At 35.4% G+C, this 17,353-nt stretch overlaps 1 protein-coding gene across 1 annotated transcript in view; it reads right to left on the bottom strand.

Moving 5' to 3' along the window:
• ADAMTS20 (ADAM metallopeptidase with thrombospondin type 1 motif 20) overlaps positions 1–17,353 on the bottom strand; it is a 194,942-nt gene that overhangs the window by 41,151 nt on the left and 136,438 nt on the right. The window contains exons 29-31 of the mRNA XM_065932168.1: positions 9,956–10,123; positions 1,449–1,622; positions 1,203–1,373 (exon numbers count right to left, since the gene is read on the bottom strand). Coding sequence (XP_065788240.1) covers positions 1,203–1,373; positions 1,449–1,622; positions 9,956–10,123 — 513 coding nt within the window. The remainder of the gene's footprint in view (positions 1–1,202; positions 1,374–1,448; positions 1,623–9,955; positions 10,124–17,353) is intronic.

Raw genomic sequence — 17,353 nt, 5'->3', positions numbered from 1 at the left:
CAAAAGAATGAAACTGGACAACTTTCTTACAACTTATACAAAAATAAACTTAAAATGACTAGAGATTTAAATATAGTGCCTGAAACCATCAAACTCCCAGAAGAAAACATAGGTAACATATTCTTTCACACCAGGTTTAGCAGCGTTTTTTCTTTTTTTGTATATATCTCTTTAGGCAAGGGTAACAAGAGCAAAAGCAAATAAATGGCTCCTCAGCACATTAAAAATCTTTTACATAGCTAAAGAAACTATGAACAAAATGAAAAGACAGTCTACTGAATGGGACAATATATTTGCAAATAATGCATCTGATAAGAAAACACCAAAAATAAATACATCTAGACAACTCAGTATCAAAAAAAAAAAAAAAGCAAAAATTCCAGCTACAAAATGGGCAGAGACTCTGAATAGATACATTTCCAAGGAAGACATACAGATGGCCAACAGACACATGCAAAAATGTTCAGCATTATTAATCATCAAGGAAATTCAAGTCAAAACCATGATATCACCTCATACTTGTCAGAATGACTATAATCAAAAAGATAATAAAAAAAATACAAGAGTTGGCAAGGATGTGGAAAAAAGGTAACCCCCATGCACTTCTGGTGGAGATATAAATTGATACAGTCACTGTGGAAAATATCATAGAGTTTCCTCAAAAAATTGTAAGTAGAATTACCATATGATTCAGGAGTTCAATTTCTGGATATTTTTCTGAAGCAAATGAAAACACTAACTCAAAAAGATATATGCACCCCAATATTCATAGCACCGTTAATTCTAACATCCAAGATATGACAGCAATCTAATTTTCCATAAATAAATAAATAAAGTATATACTTCATATATACACCTTAAACTTGTACAGTGCTGTGGGTCAATTATACCTCAATAAAACTGGAAGAAAAAAAAATTTTTAAGCAGCCAACTAGGCAGGGCCAGCTGCCAAACAATTCCAAGTAGTTGATTTCACAATTATCACCAATTGACACTTCAGAAATGCACCAGAGTTTAACAAGCATGTGACTATTCCTGTAAGTGCACCATCTAATCTCCCAGCGCTTTTAATCCTTAGGTTAATATACACACTGTTACCTGCTCCCATGTTCAAATTCAGACCCAGTTTCAACTGTATCAAAGTTGAGACTCAATTTTACTTTCTAAGAGTGAAAATCCTCAACTTCCTTTCTTGGCCTTACCTGCGATGAGTCTCCTGTTACCACGATATACTTGCAGGGAGAGTTTCTGCACTTTTTCATCGTGAGAGGTCTGGCTGCGAGGTCACAGAAACTCTCACTCACTTGAACGTTTTGTGCATCCATGCACTTGACTTGCCGATATGTCTCTCTCTTCTTACACGATATTGAGCACTAGAAATACAATGATGAAGTGAAGAACACTCTCTCACGGAACGGCTGGGTGAAAGTTTACTTGACTATACTCACATCAAACCACTCTCCTGCCACCCAGCGGTACGGCATGCAGTCCCGATGCAAACACTCTCTCTGAAAATAAGGCCGAGTGGACGGATCACACTTAGCTTCCGCCACTCGACCAACTCCTCTCTGTCTGCAGTACACATCCCTTTGCTGAACTCCGGAGCCGCAGGTCACAGAGCACTGTGAAGAAGCCCAAACGATTTAAATAATCAACTAACAAATATCAAATTATGTAAAAAAAAATCACAAAATAGAGTCATGACCTATTTTCTTGTTTCTTTTAACATAGCCTGATATTATGAGTAAGAAAATACATGCAGGAAGTATTTTTAACATTGTCTTGTCTGGAGCAGCTATTCGAATACACAAATAGATGTTCTTTATTTTGCAATACTTATTCAAGTTGTATAGAAAGTTTGACCTGATACTCCATCCGAATTGGTAATTCTCTTCTGACTTAAACATGCTTAACATCTACAAAATTTGCCACAACATTCAAACTATTGTACTATTACATTAATGTTGAAAATTATTTAAATCCTTACACAGTATGCATAATTTCCCTCAAAGCAACAATAATTTCCAAGTTTGGGTTCCATTCATCTTTATACCTACGGTAGGTACCATAGCTTGGGAGTCCAAATATTTGTTGACTCATGATTATATTTCAGTAGAGAGGTGTTTGAGGAAACTGCCTCAGCTTACAGTTTACCTAGGTAACCTTGCCTTAACCTCTCCAGGTCTCATTTGCCTTATCTGCACAAAGAAGATTTTGCATTGTTTGTAAAATTTCATAGAACTCGTCCCACGCATTTATTCCTGACAGTAGATGTCCAAAGAAGTACCAGGACTGAAGTCCTGAGACTCAGAGATGTTAAGTCATTTGCCTGAGCTGCTGCCTGGAGTCACTGGTGAAGCAGATTTAAGCTCACTTCTTTCCAAACTCCAGACTTTGAGCTGTCTTGAGAACAAGACAGCTTGTGCTGCCTCCAGGGAACGGAGGACTTGGCAGCATCTCAGGGCTTTTTCAGCTCCACAAGGCCAAGCCATAAAACAACAGAGCTTGACCACAACCAAGAGCTGTGATGCCAACAGTAATAAAGTATGGACAATGCCTAAGGGTATTTATTTAATTTGTGAGCTTGGTTTTTATACTCTTTGTTATTCCAGAAGGGATTGGAGGTCATATTGAGTGTTATGTGGGGCCTTATCATTGTTCCCAACTGTGATAGTATCAGGGCAAAAATTCAGATTTTTCATTAAGGTCTTTATTTCTACAAGATTCCCAGAGTCATTGATCTCTCTTTCCTAACAGTAAATATTTATCTGCAGAATATGGTTTCATCATGAATTTTAAAAAAGATTTAAAGCCCCAAATGCTAAAAAATTTAGTTTACTTGATAGATTCAAATTTCTCTTATAGACTCTTATAGCAGTTTTACTCTAGAGGCCCCTTTAAATTTAGTTTTTTGTGATGTGTCTGTAAATAGCAACCACTGACTCAAAAGAGAATTTTTATATTATTTTTTAACTTACGAAGAATATTCTGCATATCTTATACATGCATGCTAAGTTGCTTTAGTTTTGTCTGAATCTTCATGATCCCATGGACAATAGCCCACCAGACTCATCTGTCTGTGAGATTCTCCAGGCCCTCCTCCAGGGGATCTTCCTGACCCAGGGATTGAACTCTTGTTTCTTATGTCTCCTGCATTGGCAGGCTGGTTCTTTACCACTAGCACCACCTGGGAAGGCCGTAGGTTACTTATACTAACCCTCAATTAATGCTTTGGCAGCTGAATTTTGCCAACTTATTGAATGTTTTATAAAAAAAAAAAAAAAAAAAGACATGACTCCTTTGTATGCAGATAATAATCACATATTATTTTGTGTATTTTGTCCAGGTACAATTTTAAGCCCATGAAGATGTTGGGATGTGGTTTTGCTTATTTGAACCTCTGGTGAAAATGTTTAGCCTATAAAATAAGACTCCTGCAAACATTTTCCAGCAATAGTTACAGACATATAAACTATATTTAGAAAACTTTCTACTTCTAAACCTGAAAAAAAAAATTCCTGAAAAAGAAATTCACAAAAGGCAGCTTAGTAAAAGCTTGTCAGACAAATATAATATTGTGTTATTCAATAATCCAAGTTTCTGATTGATCCTGACTGACCATGGCACAGGTTTAGAAGGCATCTACTGAGGCAATGAGTAACTACTATTGTGGAGCTCATCCTCAAGGGAAACAAACCAACAAACAAAAAAATGAAAAAACTGGACTACTGGACTACTGCTTGCTTTTCTTTTCTTTCTTTTTTTTTTAAGAGAGAAGAATATAAAAGGGCAAACTGATGTAGTTCAGATTTGAACAGAGAAGAGAATCCATTGCTTAAATGAAATATTTCTTAGCGTAGTGTCATCCATAACCCTAACTGCCATGTCCAGCAAAAACTTTTCATGTCTTTTCTTAGTTAATCTCACTGACACATTCTGCACCACTAACCATGTTCTGTTGAGCCATTCTGGCTTCAATCCTATCTTGTCCCAGGTATTCTCCTCTTGGAGTCCTTAATTGACCCTATTTTCTTTGTTTAGCCTTTAAATGTTAGTGTTTCCCAGGGTCTATAACTTGCTTCTCTTTATATGTTCTGAGACCTCTCTGAGCAATTTCTTCTATATACCAATAATTTCTAAATCTGTTCTCTCTAGCTGGAATGGCAACCCACTCCATAATTCTTGCCTGGAGAATTCAATCGACAGAGGAGCCTGGAGGGCTACAATCCATGGGAATGCAAAGAACTGGACACAGCTGAACAACTAACACTACTTTTTACACTTTTTTATGTATTGACAAGATTTTCATGTGTATTCTACATAGATTTGTCAAAGGCACCTCAAATCCAACATTTCCAAAGGAGAACTTACGGCCTTTGCCCATCAGCTCCTCTTCCAGTTGTAAATGCTGTAAAGATATGATAACTCACTCTTAAGTTCAGCAATGTATTACTATTAGAATGACCTCCCAAGGTATACCCCTAACTCCAAAATAGGCACATTTATTCAGCAGCTGTATAGAGCCACATATTTATAAGCATGTTAAATTTTGTCTTTCTTTAAAAATCCAAGTAACTCATATGAAGGCAATTTGAGGCTATTATTACAAGTATGACAAAATAACTGATTTAAGGCACTAACTCGCCAACACAGTATAATTTAATTCAGAAAGGAAAAGTCTGCCAAATTTCCTACCTATGCATAAATGTACTACAATACTACAACTGTCCAACACAAGCCTGGATAGTGGAAGTGTAGAAGATAGATTTTAGCCAGTCCACAGGTAAAATAGCCACGTTAGCTACTACAGAACAGAGATGAAGAAATGTTAGAACATGCTTTGCCAAAATGGGTTCATTAATGCTAATTCACTCTGTCATTTACTAAACAATCATTTAAAATATAATAGTAAACTCCTTCCTTGGTGCATTATTTATAATTTCTTGTTAATGGAATAAGATTTTGATTTTATTATAGTCAGTTATTGGAATTATTATAGTCAGTTATTGAATCAGTATTGGAGCAATAGTAGAGGATTTTGAATTAAAAAAGACTGTAGAAATATCTAATTCCAATTTCTCTTCAATACTGAAATCTATTTTACAGTAGTGGCAAATGAATGAACATCAAATCCATCCAGACTTCCATAGCGTCAATATAGGTACATTCACTATATCCTGAAAGCATTCTGATTTTGGTTTGGCTGACTCTGAAGTTAACAAATTCGCTCCTATATTGAGCTGAAATATTCTTCCTTAAACTTTTACTCACTGTGTAGAATCTGTCCTCCCCACCAACATAGAACAAATACATACTGACTTCCATGTGAGAAAGTATAAAGATGTGAGGCCTGGAACTGTGGCAGCTATTTTATGACCATTAGCAGTTGATCAACAGAACTACAGAAATCTCAATCCAGCACACTTGCCATTGTAGAACTCCAGAATCTAACTTAAATCTAGTGACTTTCTGATTTTATTATGTAAAGAATAAAAGTCTTTGAGTTCAAGCCACTAATAATCAGGGCTTTTCCTGCTTGCAACAGAATACAATGGGACTTATACAGAATAGTTACAATTCAATTGTGCTTCTCTGGGGATTTGGTAATTTGCTAAGACTCTTCTTTTAGTGCAGATCTCAGAATAGGTACTACTCCAAAAATCTGAGCAGAATTTATTAGTGCAAAGATATGAACACTTTATCTATTAATGTAATCTAATATGTTGCTAGTGATTTAATACATGATCAGTAGAACCTTCAGTTGTTTACCTATGATGTGTGGCATCCATGTATACCTTAAATTGATGCAACAGACTTTATTATATATAAATAAGCATGTAATGAACTCAACACAACATAGAAATTACATTTCTCTTGAATGCATTATTATGTGTAGCCCGGTGACATTCTGCAATTGTTGACTTTAGATGCTTTGTAAGATGAGCAATAGGTTGCTAAGGAAGTAAAAGACGTTGCTAAGAAAATATAAAGACAAGCTAAGGTAACATAAAAATAAAATAATTATGGCAGCAATTACAGTAGGGAAAACTCAGACCAGTATTCAAATGCTTGCCTCCTCCCCATCACTTCCTGCCAGTGACCTGCACAAGCTACTTAAACCATTTAAGCCTTATTTTCTCATATACATAATGAATAATACCTACAATTGTGAGGAATATAGAAGTCTCTCACATAGTGTTAGGAGGTCACTGACCCTTGCTGCTTCCTTCCTATTCCCATTTTTTTCACTTTTCTTACAGAGATACAATTATCCCTGCCTTGAAAAGTTTCTCAACACATGCCTCAAACCAAAGAGTATTAGTCATCTCAGCTCACTTAAAGACTATCTTAAGTATCAAGAAAGATGATAAAGGAAGAGATTTAACAGGCAGCAGACAAATGCAAAAACAGAATTGCTGGCACTAGCTAGAAAAGATTGAGAAGCATATTCACCCAGTCCCAGAACAAAGAGACATCCTCCTTCACCTTGGGCTCCAAGCTGTCTTCCTGGAAGAAACACTCAACCTGGGTATAAAGATGAGGGGGCCTGTGGGAGCTTAAGGCTTACTATCTTTTTGGATTATAAAAGACATATATGTATACAGTGGAACTTTTTCAAGTATGACTATATACATATGTGCGTGTGTGTGTGTATTTTGGAAATATAGAAAATATGGAATTGCAGAAATACCAAATCACTTAAACATGCCAGCATTTAGCAGAGAGTTTCCAAAAAAGTTTTTTCCAGATCAGGGGATTTGGGAAAGGGGACACTAACCAATAGATCTGTGAGATTTGGGGAACTCATATCACCTTTGGATCCAGCTCTGATCTTAAAATACTAGAAAGAAAATGATGGGTCTCTAAGAAGGGGAACCAAGTAAGTGAATGCAGTCACAAGGCTTTTGATTCAATAGCACGCCTGAGATTAGGTCCTTTCTCAGCTGTCCAACAGGTTTCCCTTGTTCAAGGGGAGGGGAGAATTCTGAACAACTGTTTTCTGAGCGTGTAAACTATGTTTGTATGGCACTGAACTAACCATGAGACATGAGGAATCTAACACTAGTCTAGCCTTAAAAACTTGAATTTATAAGTAAAGCTGGTACTCTCAAATGGATAAAATTAGGTGAAAACATAAACCAAAAATGTCTGGTTCCTTAAAGAAGAGGATGAGCCTTCTTTTTTTTCTTTTTAAATGATTCTAGTATTTCTGTTGCATCTAATGGCATACATCTGGACCTAGGAGACAAAGAACTCTATGCAGTAATGTTTGTTCCTGTTTGGTTGCAGTCATTAAAATGCATTGGTAAATCCTTTCGTTAAAAAAAAAGGATATCAAATACCAAATCAGAAGTGTTAACTTCAAAACTCATTAAGCACCGCTGTGGTCACAATTTGCCAAACGAATCTTTCCATTAGAGGTATAGTGTAAAATAGTAATAAAATGAAATTATTTTCTAGTGAGTACTATTAAAGCAATGTTACAATTTATGCAGTAAGAGCAAAGTAGCAACCAGCAATTATCTCTTAACTACCTCTGAAATTACGCTTCTGTTAAATATATTATTACATGTAGTGCAGCGACAGCCTGCGATTGTTAACTCCATGTGAGTACTTTTTATAGAATAAATCAAAAACCAACGACTTCACAAGTGGTCATTTGTTTCTAGCAGAGTTTTGGGTTCTGTGTGGGTGTATGAAGCTAATTTCTATGACAGGAAAACCAATTCAAAGAGAAGAAGGTTGACTCTGTACAAAAGCATCTGTATTTTTTATAGTCTTTACATATTCATATCTGTATCTTAGAAACCCCTGGAATATGTTCCTTTAGTGAATCTTATATAATTTCAGACTTGGTGGCAAGCCAAGGCCAAGTTGTTAGCACCAGTGATTGATTCACTATTGCGGGACTGGAGGTCAAGGGTCAGGAAGAGTCCCTCATGAATAGCAACCACAGCAGCTGCACGGCAGCGAAAGAGTCCTGGGGATTACCAGGGATACTGGTGGCCAAAAGGGGCGTCTTTCCCACTCCCGTCCCCCAGCATCTCCCACCTGACATCAGAATTGAAAGGTTTCTGCCACGTGCTGGGTGCAGTGCCTTTGAAATGTTTCTCTCTCCAGTGGAAAGCGGCTTTGTCATTACCCTGCCACATCTTGGTCCAGATAAAATAAAGCATACCCCTGCTTTAAGCAAAACCGCAACATGACAAATATATGAATTAAGACATGGCAGGTCCTTTTTTTTTTTTTTGCTACTGAAATATAGAATTCAAACTAAGAAGTCTCTAGTTCCATACTAAGCTGGGCACTTAGTGAAAAAGATATCCATTGTATCTAAGATTTCGAGGCCTGTGATAATGCTGAAGAAATAGGCATGGTTAGATTAGTGGTAAAGAACCTGCCTGCCAGTGCAGGAGACACAGGTTCACTCCTTGGATTGGGAAGATCCCCAGGAGGAGGAAACGGCAGCCCAGGCCAGTATTTTTGCCTGAAAACACCCAAGGACAGAGGAGCCTGGAGGGCTACAGTCCCTGGGGTTGCAAAGAGTCGGACACAACTGAGCACGCACTAACAAAGACTTTAAGTCATAGAAGGATTAAGACTTCTTCCAGAGCTCATGCTATATGTAAGTAAATAATGGCAAAAAAATATGTTAAGAGGTCACCTGGAAACAGATGATGATGAACTAGACTGGGGTGATTGCCATGGAACTCAAGAGTGACTCTGATGGAAGAATGGAAAGGAGCTGGGGAGTAACTAATTCTGGGGTCAAGGGAAACAGGATAGACCCAGTGTTTCTTGAACAACTTAGCGGGTAGTAGTGGCATTCACTAAATAGAACAGACTGATGTGAAATCTTTTAAATCATGAACTCTGCTAAACCACGAAAAATAATTTCATTTACTGGGTGTTCATGCTCAGTCACTTGGACATGCTCATGTCCGAGTCTTTGCGACCCCATGGACTGTAGCCCACCAGAATCCTCCATCCATGGATTTTCCAGGCAAGAATACTGGAGTGGGTTGCCATGCCCTCCTCCAGGGCAATCTTCCTAACTCAGGGATCGAACCCTTGTCTCTTGAGTCTCCTGCATTGACAGGTGGATTCTTTCCCAGCAGTACCACCTGGGAAGCTCCAATCTCAAGGAGTGAAGGATAAAACTTAGGGGCCCAGGGGAACCCCACTTCCAGCTCCTGTCTGAGCCCCTATCTTCCTAATGTAGCTCCTACATCAGACAGAGACAAGGAAGTTCCATCAACATAAGATGGGTTTCTTTTTCCCATGGCAGGACTAGCTCTTTTAAGAGATGGATACATACCTTGAAATACAGCAGCAAGCAGCCAGGTAGCTTTGCTGAAAGCATAGCCCCACTGAAATCAAGGCTCAGGAAATTATTCTGGTTAACATTTCTGGCCTCATTTATGTTTTTCTCCTCTTTGATTTTGCTGAGTCTTCCCAAGTGTGTCCACTCTGGCCTTAGACCAGCCAGGCCCCCTGGTTCCATCATGTCCCTAACTCTCAAACCATCTCCAATTACAATCCATCTGGAACTTACCAGTCCCTTTTCCAAGTTGCTACCTCAGTTCAAATCCCAGACTTTAGTGTGGTAACAAGGCCGTTACTAAATACCTCAACATATGTATTTTACTGTTAGACCACCTGGAATAATGTTATAATCATTGGTAGCCTCCCTAGTATTCAGTAACAGAATTTTTTGTAAAGTTTATAGCCCCAAAAATAATCAAGACTAATTTTTTTATTAAACTATGAACTTAGCAAACGTGTTAACACTGTATAGTATCAATTCAGAGCATAGTGCAAAAAAAAATGTGTAATAGAATAAAACACATTTAGTGGCATAAAAGTTTCAAGGTTATTGAAAGCATACAGAATGAATTAAGATTTTCTTTTTAAATGCAAGAATACATATATAACCATAAAACACCTTACATACCTCCTTCCATCTGTTGGCTTTCCATGAAGGGCATCGGACAGATCTACAAGCTATATGTGTTCGAGGTTTCCGTAGATGACTGCAATATTTTTCTTCTAATTTCCCATGGAATTGGTCAATGCAAAGCACCTCGCGGTATTTTAAACCTTTACCACAGGAAGCTGAGCACTGGAAGATAAATATGAATGCCCTTGATTCATTTTACCTTGACTGGTTTATCTATAAGAAGCGGGAAATGAAACAATCAAAACATCATTGCTTTGATATTTTCATCAAATTATACTTTGATATTTTCAAGAAGAGAAATTAAAATTTGCCAGTCTGCCCTAGACCATAAATTGATGTTGGTATCATAAGGTAATCATTTATTTTATAAAAAGTATTGATTATCTACCATACACCAAGCACTCTTCTGGCACATAAATGCTTTAGATCTTTTAAGGTTAAAGACTATCTGCAACTACCTACCATTACCACGCATATTCCAATAAAAAACTTGCTTTCAATTTTGTACAGTCATGTCCTATTCTATTTTTAACCCTATATGTCTTGCCCCAGTGCAAACTATGTTTTGAATGTTAAAAAAAACTCTCAATGTAGGAAAATATGAGAAAGCAGAAATTTTTTTTCAATGCATTAATTTATTTGGCAGCATTGGGTCTCAATTGTGGCACGTGGGACCTTCCATTGCAGTGCACAGACTCTAGTTACAACACACGACTCTCCAGTTATGGCAAGAGGGGTTAGTTGTTTCATAACGTGTGGGTCTTAGTTCCATGACCAGGGATTGAACCTGCATCTGCTGCATTGGAAGGCAGATTCTTAACCACCGGACCACCAGGAAAATCCTCCAAATTTATTTTTTTTAAGCATGATTCAGTTGATTTTTTTTCTTTTAATCAATCTGGCAATGGTATCATTCCAACACAAACCCTCCAACTCTCAGGATGTTGATAATTCTCAGCATGATATATGCACCAGGGAAGAGTTAAGCTAAGAAGACATGGATTCCAGATAACTCCTGTCATTCTTCTGGGATAGCTGGTCACATATGGTTTCATTTAGAAACATATACTGAGTTCTGAGAACATTAGATAATATATTATGCATTTTATGTGTGAGTTCAAAGACTGTATATCTAATATAGACTATAAGTTGCCTAAATATTTTAAATTAAAAAACGAATAGTTTGAGGATAATTTACCTTTATTAAATTTGCAATGCTATTTCCCATTTGAATAGGCAATTAATTGAACTTGTTGCCTTGATTATTAAGGCTTATTACCATGTCTGAGATGTTCTCTTTCCATTAACACCTACACCCTTATGTGTGACTTAAAACATTCTTAATTCTGTGTGAATTGCTAATGGATCTTCATAAATTGTATTGTGTTCATTCTTTCTTGCTATTGACCTTCTCTTTCATATCTACCTTTTTTTATGATGTACTTCTCCTGGCTGTTTATCTTAGCCACTTCTCTGTCTGCTTCTTGACTTCAGTGTTTATTTTTTCAAAGAACATAACATATTTTATACTTTAGTATAAAGTATGCTAAACTTTTAGTATAAAGTATACTAAACTTTTAAAAATCACGTACTGTTGAATACCAGGCATATATTATCAGGGAGTATACATACATGTTCACAAATAGTACAGAGAACTATATTCAAAATTCTGTATTAACCTATAAAGGAAAAGAATCTGAAAAATAATAGATATACATGTATGTATAACTGAATCACTGTGCTTTACACCTGAAACAAATACAGCATTGTAAATCAACTATACTTCAATTAAAAATATATTAAGCTGTGTTGTAACACACACACACACACAAAGAAAGTTTTTCTTCTCAGGTTCATATTATGTTTTCTAACTTTTCAACTGTGACCTTTTGAACAAAAGAGCATTCATGACTCTTCCCTGAATGTCCCTTTTAAACAGTAATCATTTGTGAATATTCATGATATGAATGCAGCAATACTTATGGAAGATGGGAAAACATTTATTATTTTATTCTCTCTATGAATATTATTGAGTTTCTATCATGTACCAAAAGTAGCATATAAATATAGACTCATTAAACAACTCTTGCCTTTGAGTTATCCTCAAAGTGCTTATAATCCAGATGACACATATCACCTATTAAATGAATAATGCCAGAGTACATCTTAAATAATATTACTCAGTAAAGATCAGAATAAAAATACAAGACAGTAAAAAACCATTAAAATAATACAATAAAATTTATGATTAAATTAAGACAATCATGAAAAATAGCCATTTCTTTATGGGATATTTGGTAAGAACTCAGGAAGGCGTGATATTTAAACTCAGCCTTGAAGATGTAGGTTTATTGATGGGCAAAGGAGGATGGTCTTATATATTTGTTTGATGTGTCTTATCTAGACATTGCCCTTGTGTCTCCGTTTTTCAGCATTCTCATAGTTCTTTTATCAGTGCAAAGAATCCAAGAATCTCACAGTAAACATGCAGTAAGTTGTTGATATTTCTTATAAGAATGACCAATTCACTTATGAAACTATGTAACACAAGAGGAGACATTCAGCCAAAGATACTACTTTAGAATGAACAATGCATTTCCTCTATAAGCAACACCTTTGTATGGAACATAAACTGTGACACTCTAGTTCACTACTAAAGTGAAGACCGACTTCTCCTCCTCTAACTCAAAGTCTCCTTTGATTCTTTCTCTTCCTTGTTATTCTAATCTGTAACGAAGACTATTGTTAAACATAATTTTAAGCATACTGCTTTTTTTCTTTGCTCAAGAACTGACAATGCATCCTTATTGTCTTTAATAGTAAGCCAAATTTACACTCTTTGCCTTCTTGATCCACCGAATGTCAGTCAACATCCAACCTCGTATTCTGTTTCTTTTCAACACACAACCTTTGCTCTAAGTGGGCATAATATGATTACCTTCCCTTTAAGGTGACATCACTCACAACAATGCCTGATTGATATTATTTCCTTTTACCTGGACTACTCACTTGCCCTGGTGTTCTAAATAGTATTTACCTTTAAAGCTTAAAGTCAACTCTATGGACACATATCATTCACTTCCTTGAACTCTTCTGTCTCACTCTGCTTTTAGCACTTCATCATTTTCTATTTTTGTCACATCCTTTATCTACCCAAAGTTCTACAGGTCAAGGACCTTTTAGATCACCCAGGTGACCCACAACTGGTAGGTACAATAAATATCAGCTGATTAATTGATGTTGACCCTGGGTGCAAGCAGTTCTTTGTTTTTATTAAACTCTAAAATGATTTATTAAAACAGCTTATATTTCATGAAATATATTCATTGGTATTAAACTCAAGGTCTTCTAGGAAAGATAGACAAAAAATATAAAATCAAAGAAGTGCTAAGTAAATTATGCTTCAATAACACTTTTAAAGAACTCTTTCCCCAGGATCTGAAATGGAATACGTATATTATTTTGTCATGTCTGATGAATTTCATGTGGGGATTTAAGTAAGAGAATATGTTACACAAAGAGTCATGTTTTAGTTGGAATGAGGCAGTCACACTGTAAATAGGTAGTGAAATATTACTTTCTTTCTCTCAAACCACAATACATTCCGAGTTGTAAAGATTCTAAAAAAATAGCTTATTTGGTAGAAAGACTCAACTTGGCCATTCTTTTCTCTGGGATCCAGTAATTCTTTTCATTGCTTTTCTCTGTTTTATGTCCCTGATACAATTTTATCTCCTTGAAGATATATTAACACTGTATAATTCATTTCCAGCATGCTTCTCAGAATTTTTTCGTAAAAATCACCTCTACACCTTTGACAGATAATCTCCTTCCGAGATTTTTCTGTAAATACTGTAGAGGAGTAGTTACAGGAAGTGGTGACATTAAATACAAGTAACCTGAATTGACTATTCTTATAAGTTAGGTGAAGACATGTGCCTATTTAATGAAAACAGAACATTTGAAACAAATGTAGAATTTGCAAGCCCTAAAAATGCAATGAATATCCAGAATTGTGCAGGCTGGATGGCACATTCAATACCAAAATGGACAGTTGGAATTAATGAGCCCATTCTCACATGATTAACTTTGGAACAAGTCTAGTTTTTCAAGTGAAGTTGTATATAATTACAGAATAAGATTCCTTCCAATATTATAAATGTGGATTATTGCTCTGTTTGTTTACATATAAGGATACTATAGAAAAATAAATAGACAATTTGTGAGAAACTTTTTGATTAATTCTACAAACTTAAAGTGCAAGACAAAATAAAGTAAGGAAATTAAGTTCATCTAACTCCAGTTCTAGGAAATGGAAAACCATGGGGTCTGTGTGTGTGTGTGTGCACACACATTAGACTTTCATAAATTTTAATGGTGATCTAGGTCTCTATCATCTCTGAAAGAAGTGGGAAACAGACTGATACTGGGTTGATTAGTTTGTATCCTAATTAGAAAAAAAAAAATAACCCTGAAAAGTAACTATTACACTGTACATTAGCCATGTGTAAATTGCCTTCTATTGACCACAAACTGGATGACTTTAGGTAATTTTTAAAATCTCATTCAACCTCTATTTTTCATATGTAATATTAGTAAAAGAATAACTATTTCATATAAAGTCTGGGTAAAGGTAAGGAATGGAGGAGGAAATGGCAACCCACTCCATTATTCTTGCCTGCAAACTTCCACAAGACAGAGAAGCCTGGCAGGCTACATACAGCCCATAGGGTCACAGAGAGTCGAACACAACTGAACACATGTCATGACATGACACAAAGGTGAGGAGAAAGGGATTTTTTACATAAGAGAAATGGCCAAACGCAGAAAACTCTAAAGAATTTATAAAGCTATAGCAAAATGCAAAAGTAAATTAAAATTAATAAAGAATCCTGCAAAATATAATGTTGATTACATGAAGGACAACCTTGAAAATGTCTCTCATAATGTAAAAGAGAATGGGAAGATGACATAAAGAATATCACTTCCTAGAAAATGCTTTAGTCGTCCCCAGATCAGGACCTTTGTACATGTCATTTCCTCTGATCTTAACACCTTTCTTCCATTGCAGCCCTATAAATTTTTCAGTGCTAAATTTTAAATCGCATTCCTCCTCTCCTTTCCTGATATCAGAGCCCAGACTAGATTAGGTGTGGCTGTTACACAGCTTTTATACCTCAATACTCAATTACCTGTTCCATGTCTCATTTACCTGCTAGACTATAAATTCTCCTAGGAACAGACCTACTGTAGGAAATCATGAAAAATAGAAAGAACCCAGAATCACTTGTTTCTAACTAAATGTGTTATGAACTATTCTTCTCAAAGGAAGAAGTTAATTCCTGTGTACCATGAACCATAGGTCTTCTAAAATAATAGCTATTTCACTGGTGGTACATGAGCTGATTTAGATGATATGTTTTAAATTTAATGCTTATTTTACATAGCAATGGTCACCCTCAACTTTAACTAAGTAGATTTAAAAAAAAAGAACGTAAAGTTTGGCCTACTGAATAACAAGCAAAGTCAAAGTTAAGTGTATGAATTAATTATTAATTATTTTAATTAAGTTTGACTAGAAGGAGCCTGGCAGACTACAGGCAATGGGGTTGCAAAGAGTCAGACAAGACAGAGTGACTAACATACAATTTATAAATACATTTAGAAAAGTATCTAGACTAGAAATTTGCCTAGAAATGTTTATTTCATTGCTCCTGCATAGTGTTCTCTATGAACGAAGGAATATATTATTGTTTCTATGTTCCTTATATAAACTTTAGCTAAATAACTCTAAGGATAAGTATTAAAACTGACATTTAATTCTTCATATTTGAAAATTATTATTATTTTTAAATTTTTAAAATTATTATTATTATTAAAAAATTATTATTATAAATACCTAATATTAGAAAAGAGCTCTAACATCAACTGCAAGTTCTACATTAAATATTTTTAATAACTATCAAGATAAGCAACCAATCAGTGAAAGTACAGATTTTAAAGAAAAACAGCAATTCATATAGATTCTTGATTTTCAATTTAAAATTTCTAAATTAATTTGATATATAACCTAAATAATTTCCAGTTTTCTAAATGGACTTCAGTCAGTAAATTTGGTGATGACCCCATTTTTAAAGTGAGCAGAGTTAGTCATTCATGGTCAATTCATCATAACTAGAAGTATCTTGTAACAATAAAAGTACAGCTTCCTTAATGCTCTTCTTCAATTGCTGATAAGGAAAATATTGAACTATTATCAAAATTTGACAGTACTATTGTAAACATTTTATTCAATATTGCACTTTTTCACAAACTATTTCAGGGATGGTTTAAGTTATGGCATTTGGTTTTTCAGCTGTCAGAAATACCTTGACTTTAGTTTTATAATGATGTTATACAAAAAATGATTAACAAGAAAATATAAAACTGAATATAAATAAGTTGAAAGTGAAAGTGTTAGTCACTTAGTCGCGTCTGACTCTTTGCGACCACATGGACCGTAGCTTGCCAGGCTCCTCTCTCTATGGCATTCTCCAGGCAAGAATACTAGAGTAGGTAGCCTTTCCCTTCTCTGGGGGATCTCCCCAATCCAGGAATCGAACCCAGGTCTCCCACATTGCAGGCAGATTCTTTACCATCTGAGTCACAAGGGAAGCCCTATTAATCAATTTATCTTTGCTTTTCAAAATTTTTGGACTTTTCTGATTGTTTTTCGAAACTAATTCTTAAGTCATCAGGCAATCTGATGAAGAAACAATTGTTTTACTTTATTTCTTCTAGATATTGCATCATCTCTTTGTATCATATACAGCAAGGTTCACAGTTGTTAGTTGAAAAAGTAAAAGCTCACAGCCAGATGACTGGATGTCATGTCTACCTGATTGCTTATGGTGTGGCAGATATTAGCTAATTTCTTCAGACAACCGAGAAAAATCTGCTACCAAGTGACAAAGGGGTTCACACAGAGTCTGTTTTAGGAGAGCTAAACTCACAGATATGCAATCATTCAATACACCTTCTTACTACAAACCCAAAATGCTTTCCATCAAGACAAGTGCAACTGAATGAAAAGCATCAATTTACAAGGAATAAAATGGAGTGATGTAGATTCAAACACAAACATATCGTAGTAGCGAAAAACATAATCAGGTATTTGAAGTGTCTTTCTTGAAACAATTTGAAAGGATTAGTTGTGTTTTTCTTAGTCCTTGTGGCAACTCCAAAAGTATCAATGGATTTCTCACTGTAAGAACATTATTATTTATCTTTGTTTTGTACTTTTCAAAATTAAACTATCATATACTTCTGTAGCAAAGCTAAATTTAAAAACTTTTTCATGGAATATTTTTGATCATTATTTTTCTAGAGAACTTTTTAGAATGACATTTTGGT

The sequence above is a fragment of the Muntiacus reevesi genome, chromosome 4 (genome assembly GCF_963930625.1).
Source record: "Muntiacus reevesi chromosome 4, mMunRee1.1, whole genome shotgun sequence".
Lineage (NCBI taxonomy): Eukaryota > Metazoa > Chordata > Mammalia > Artiodactyla > Cervidae > Muntiacus > Muntiacus reevesi.
The sequence above is the reverse complement of the archived record's forward strand: the minus strand, read 5'-3'. Positions and strand labels throughout refer to the sequence as shown.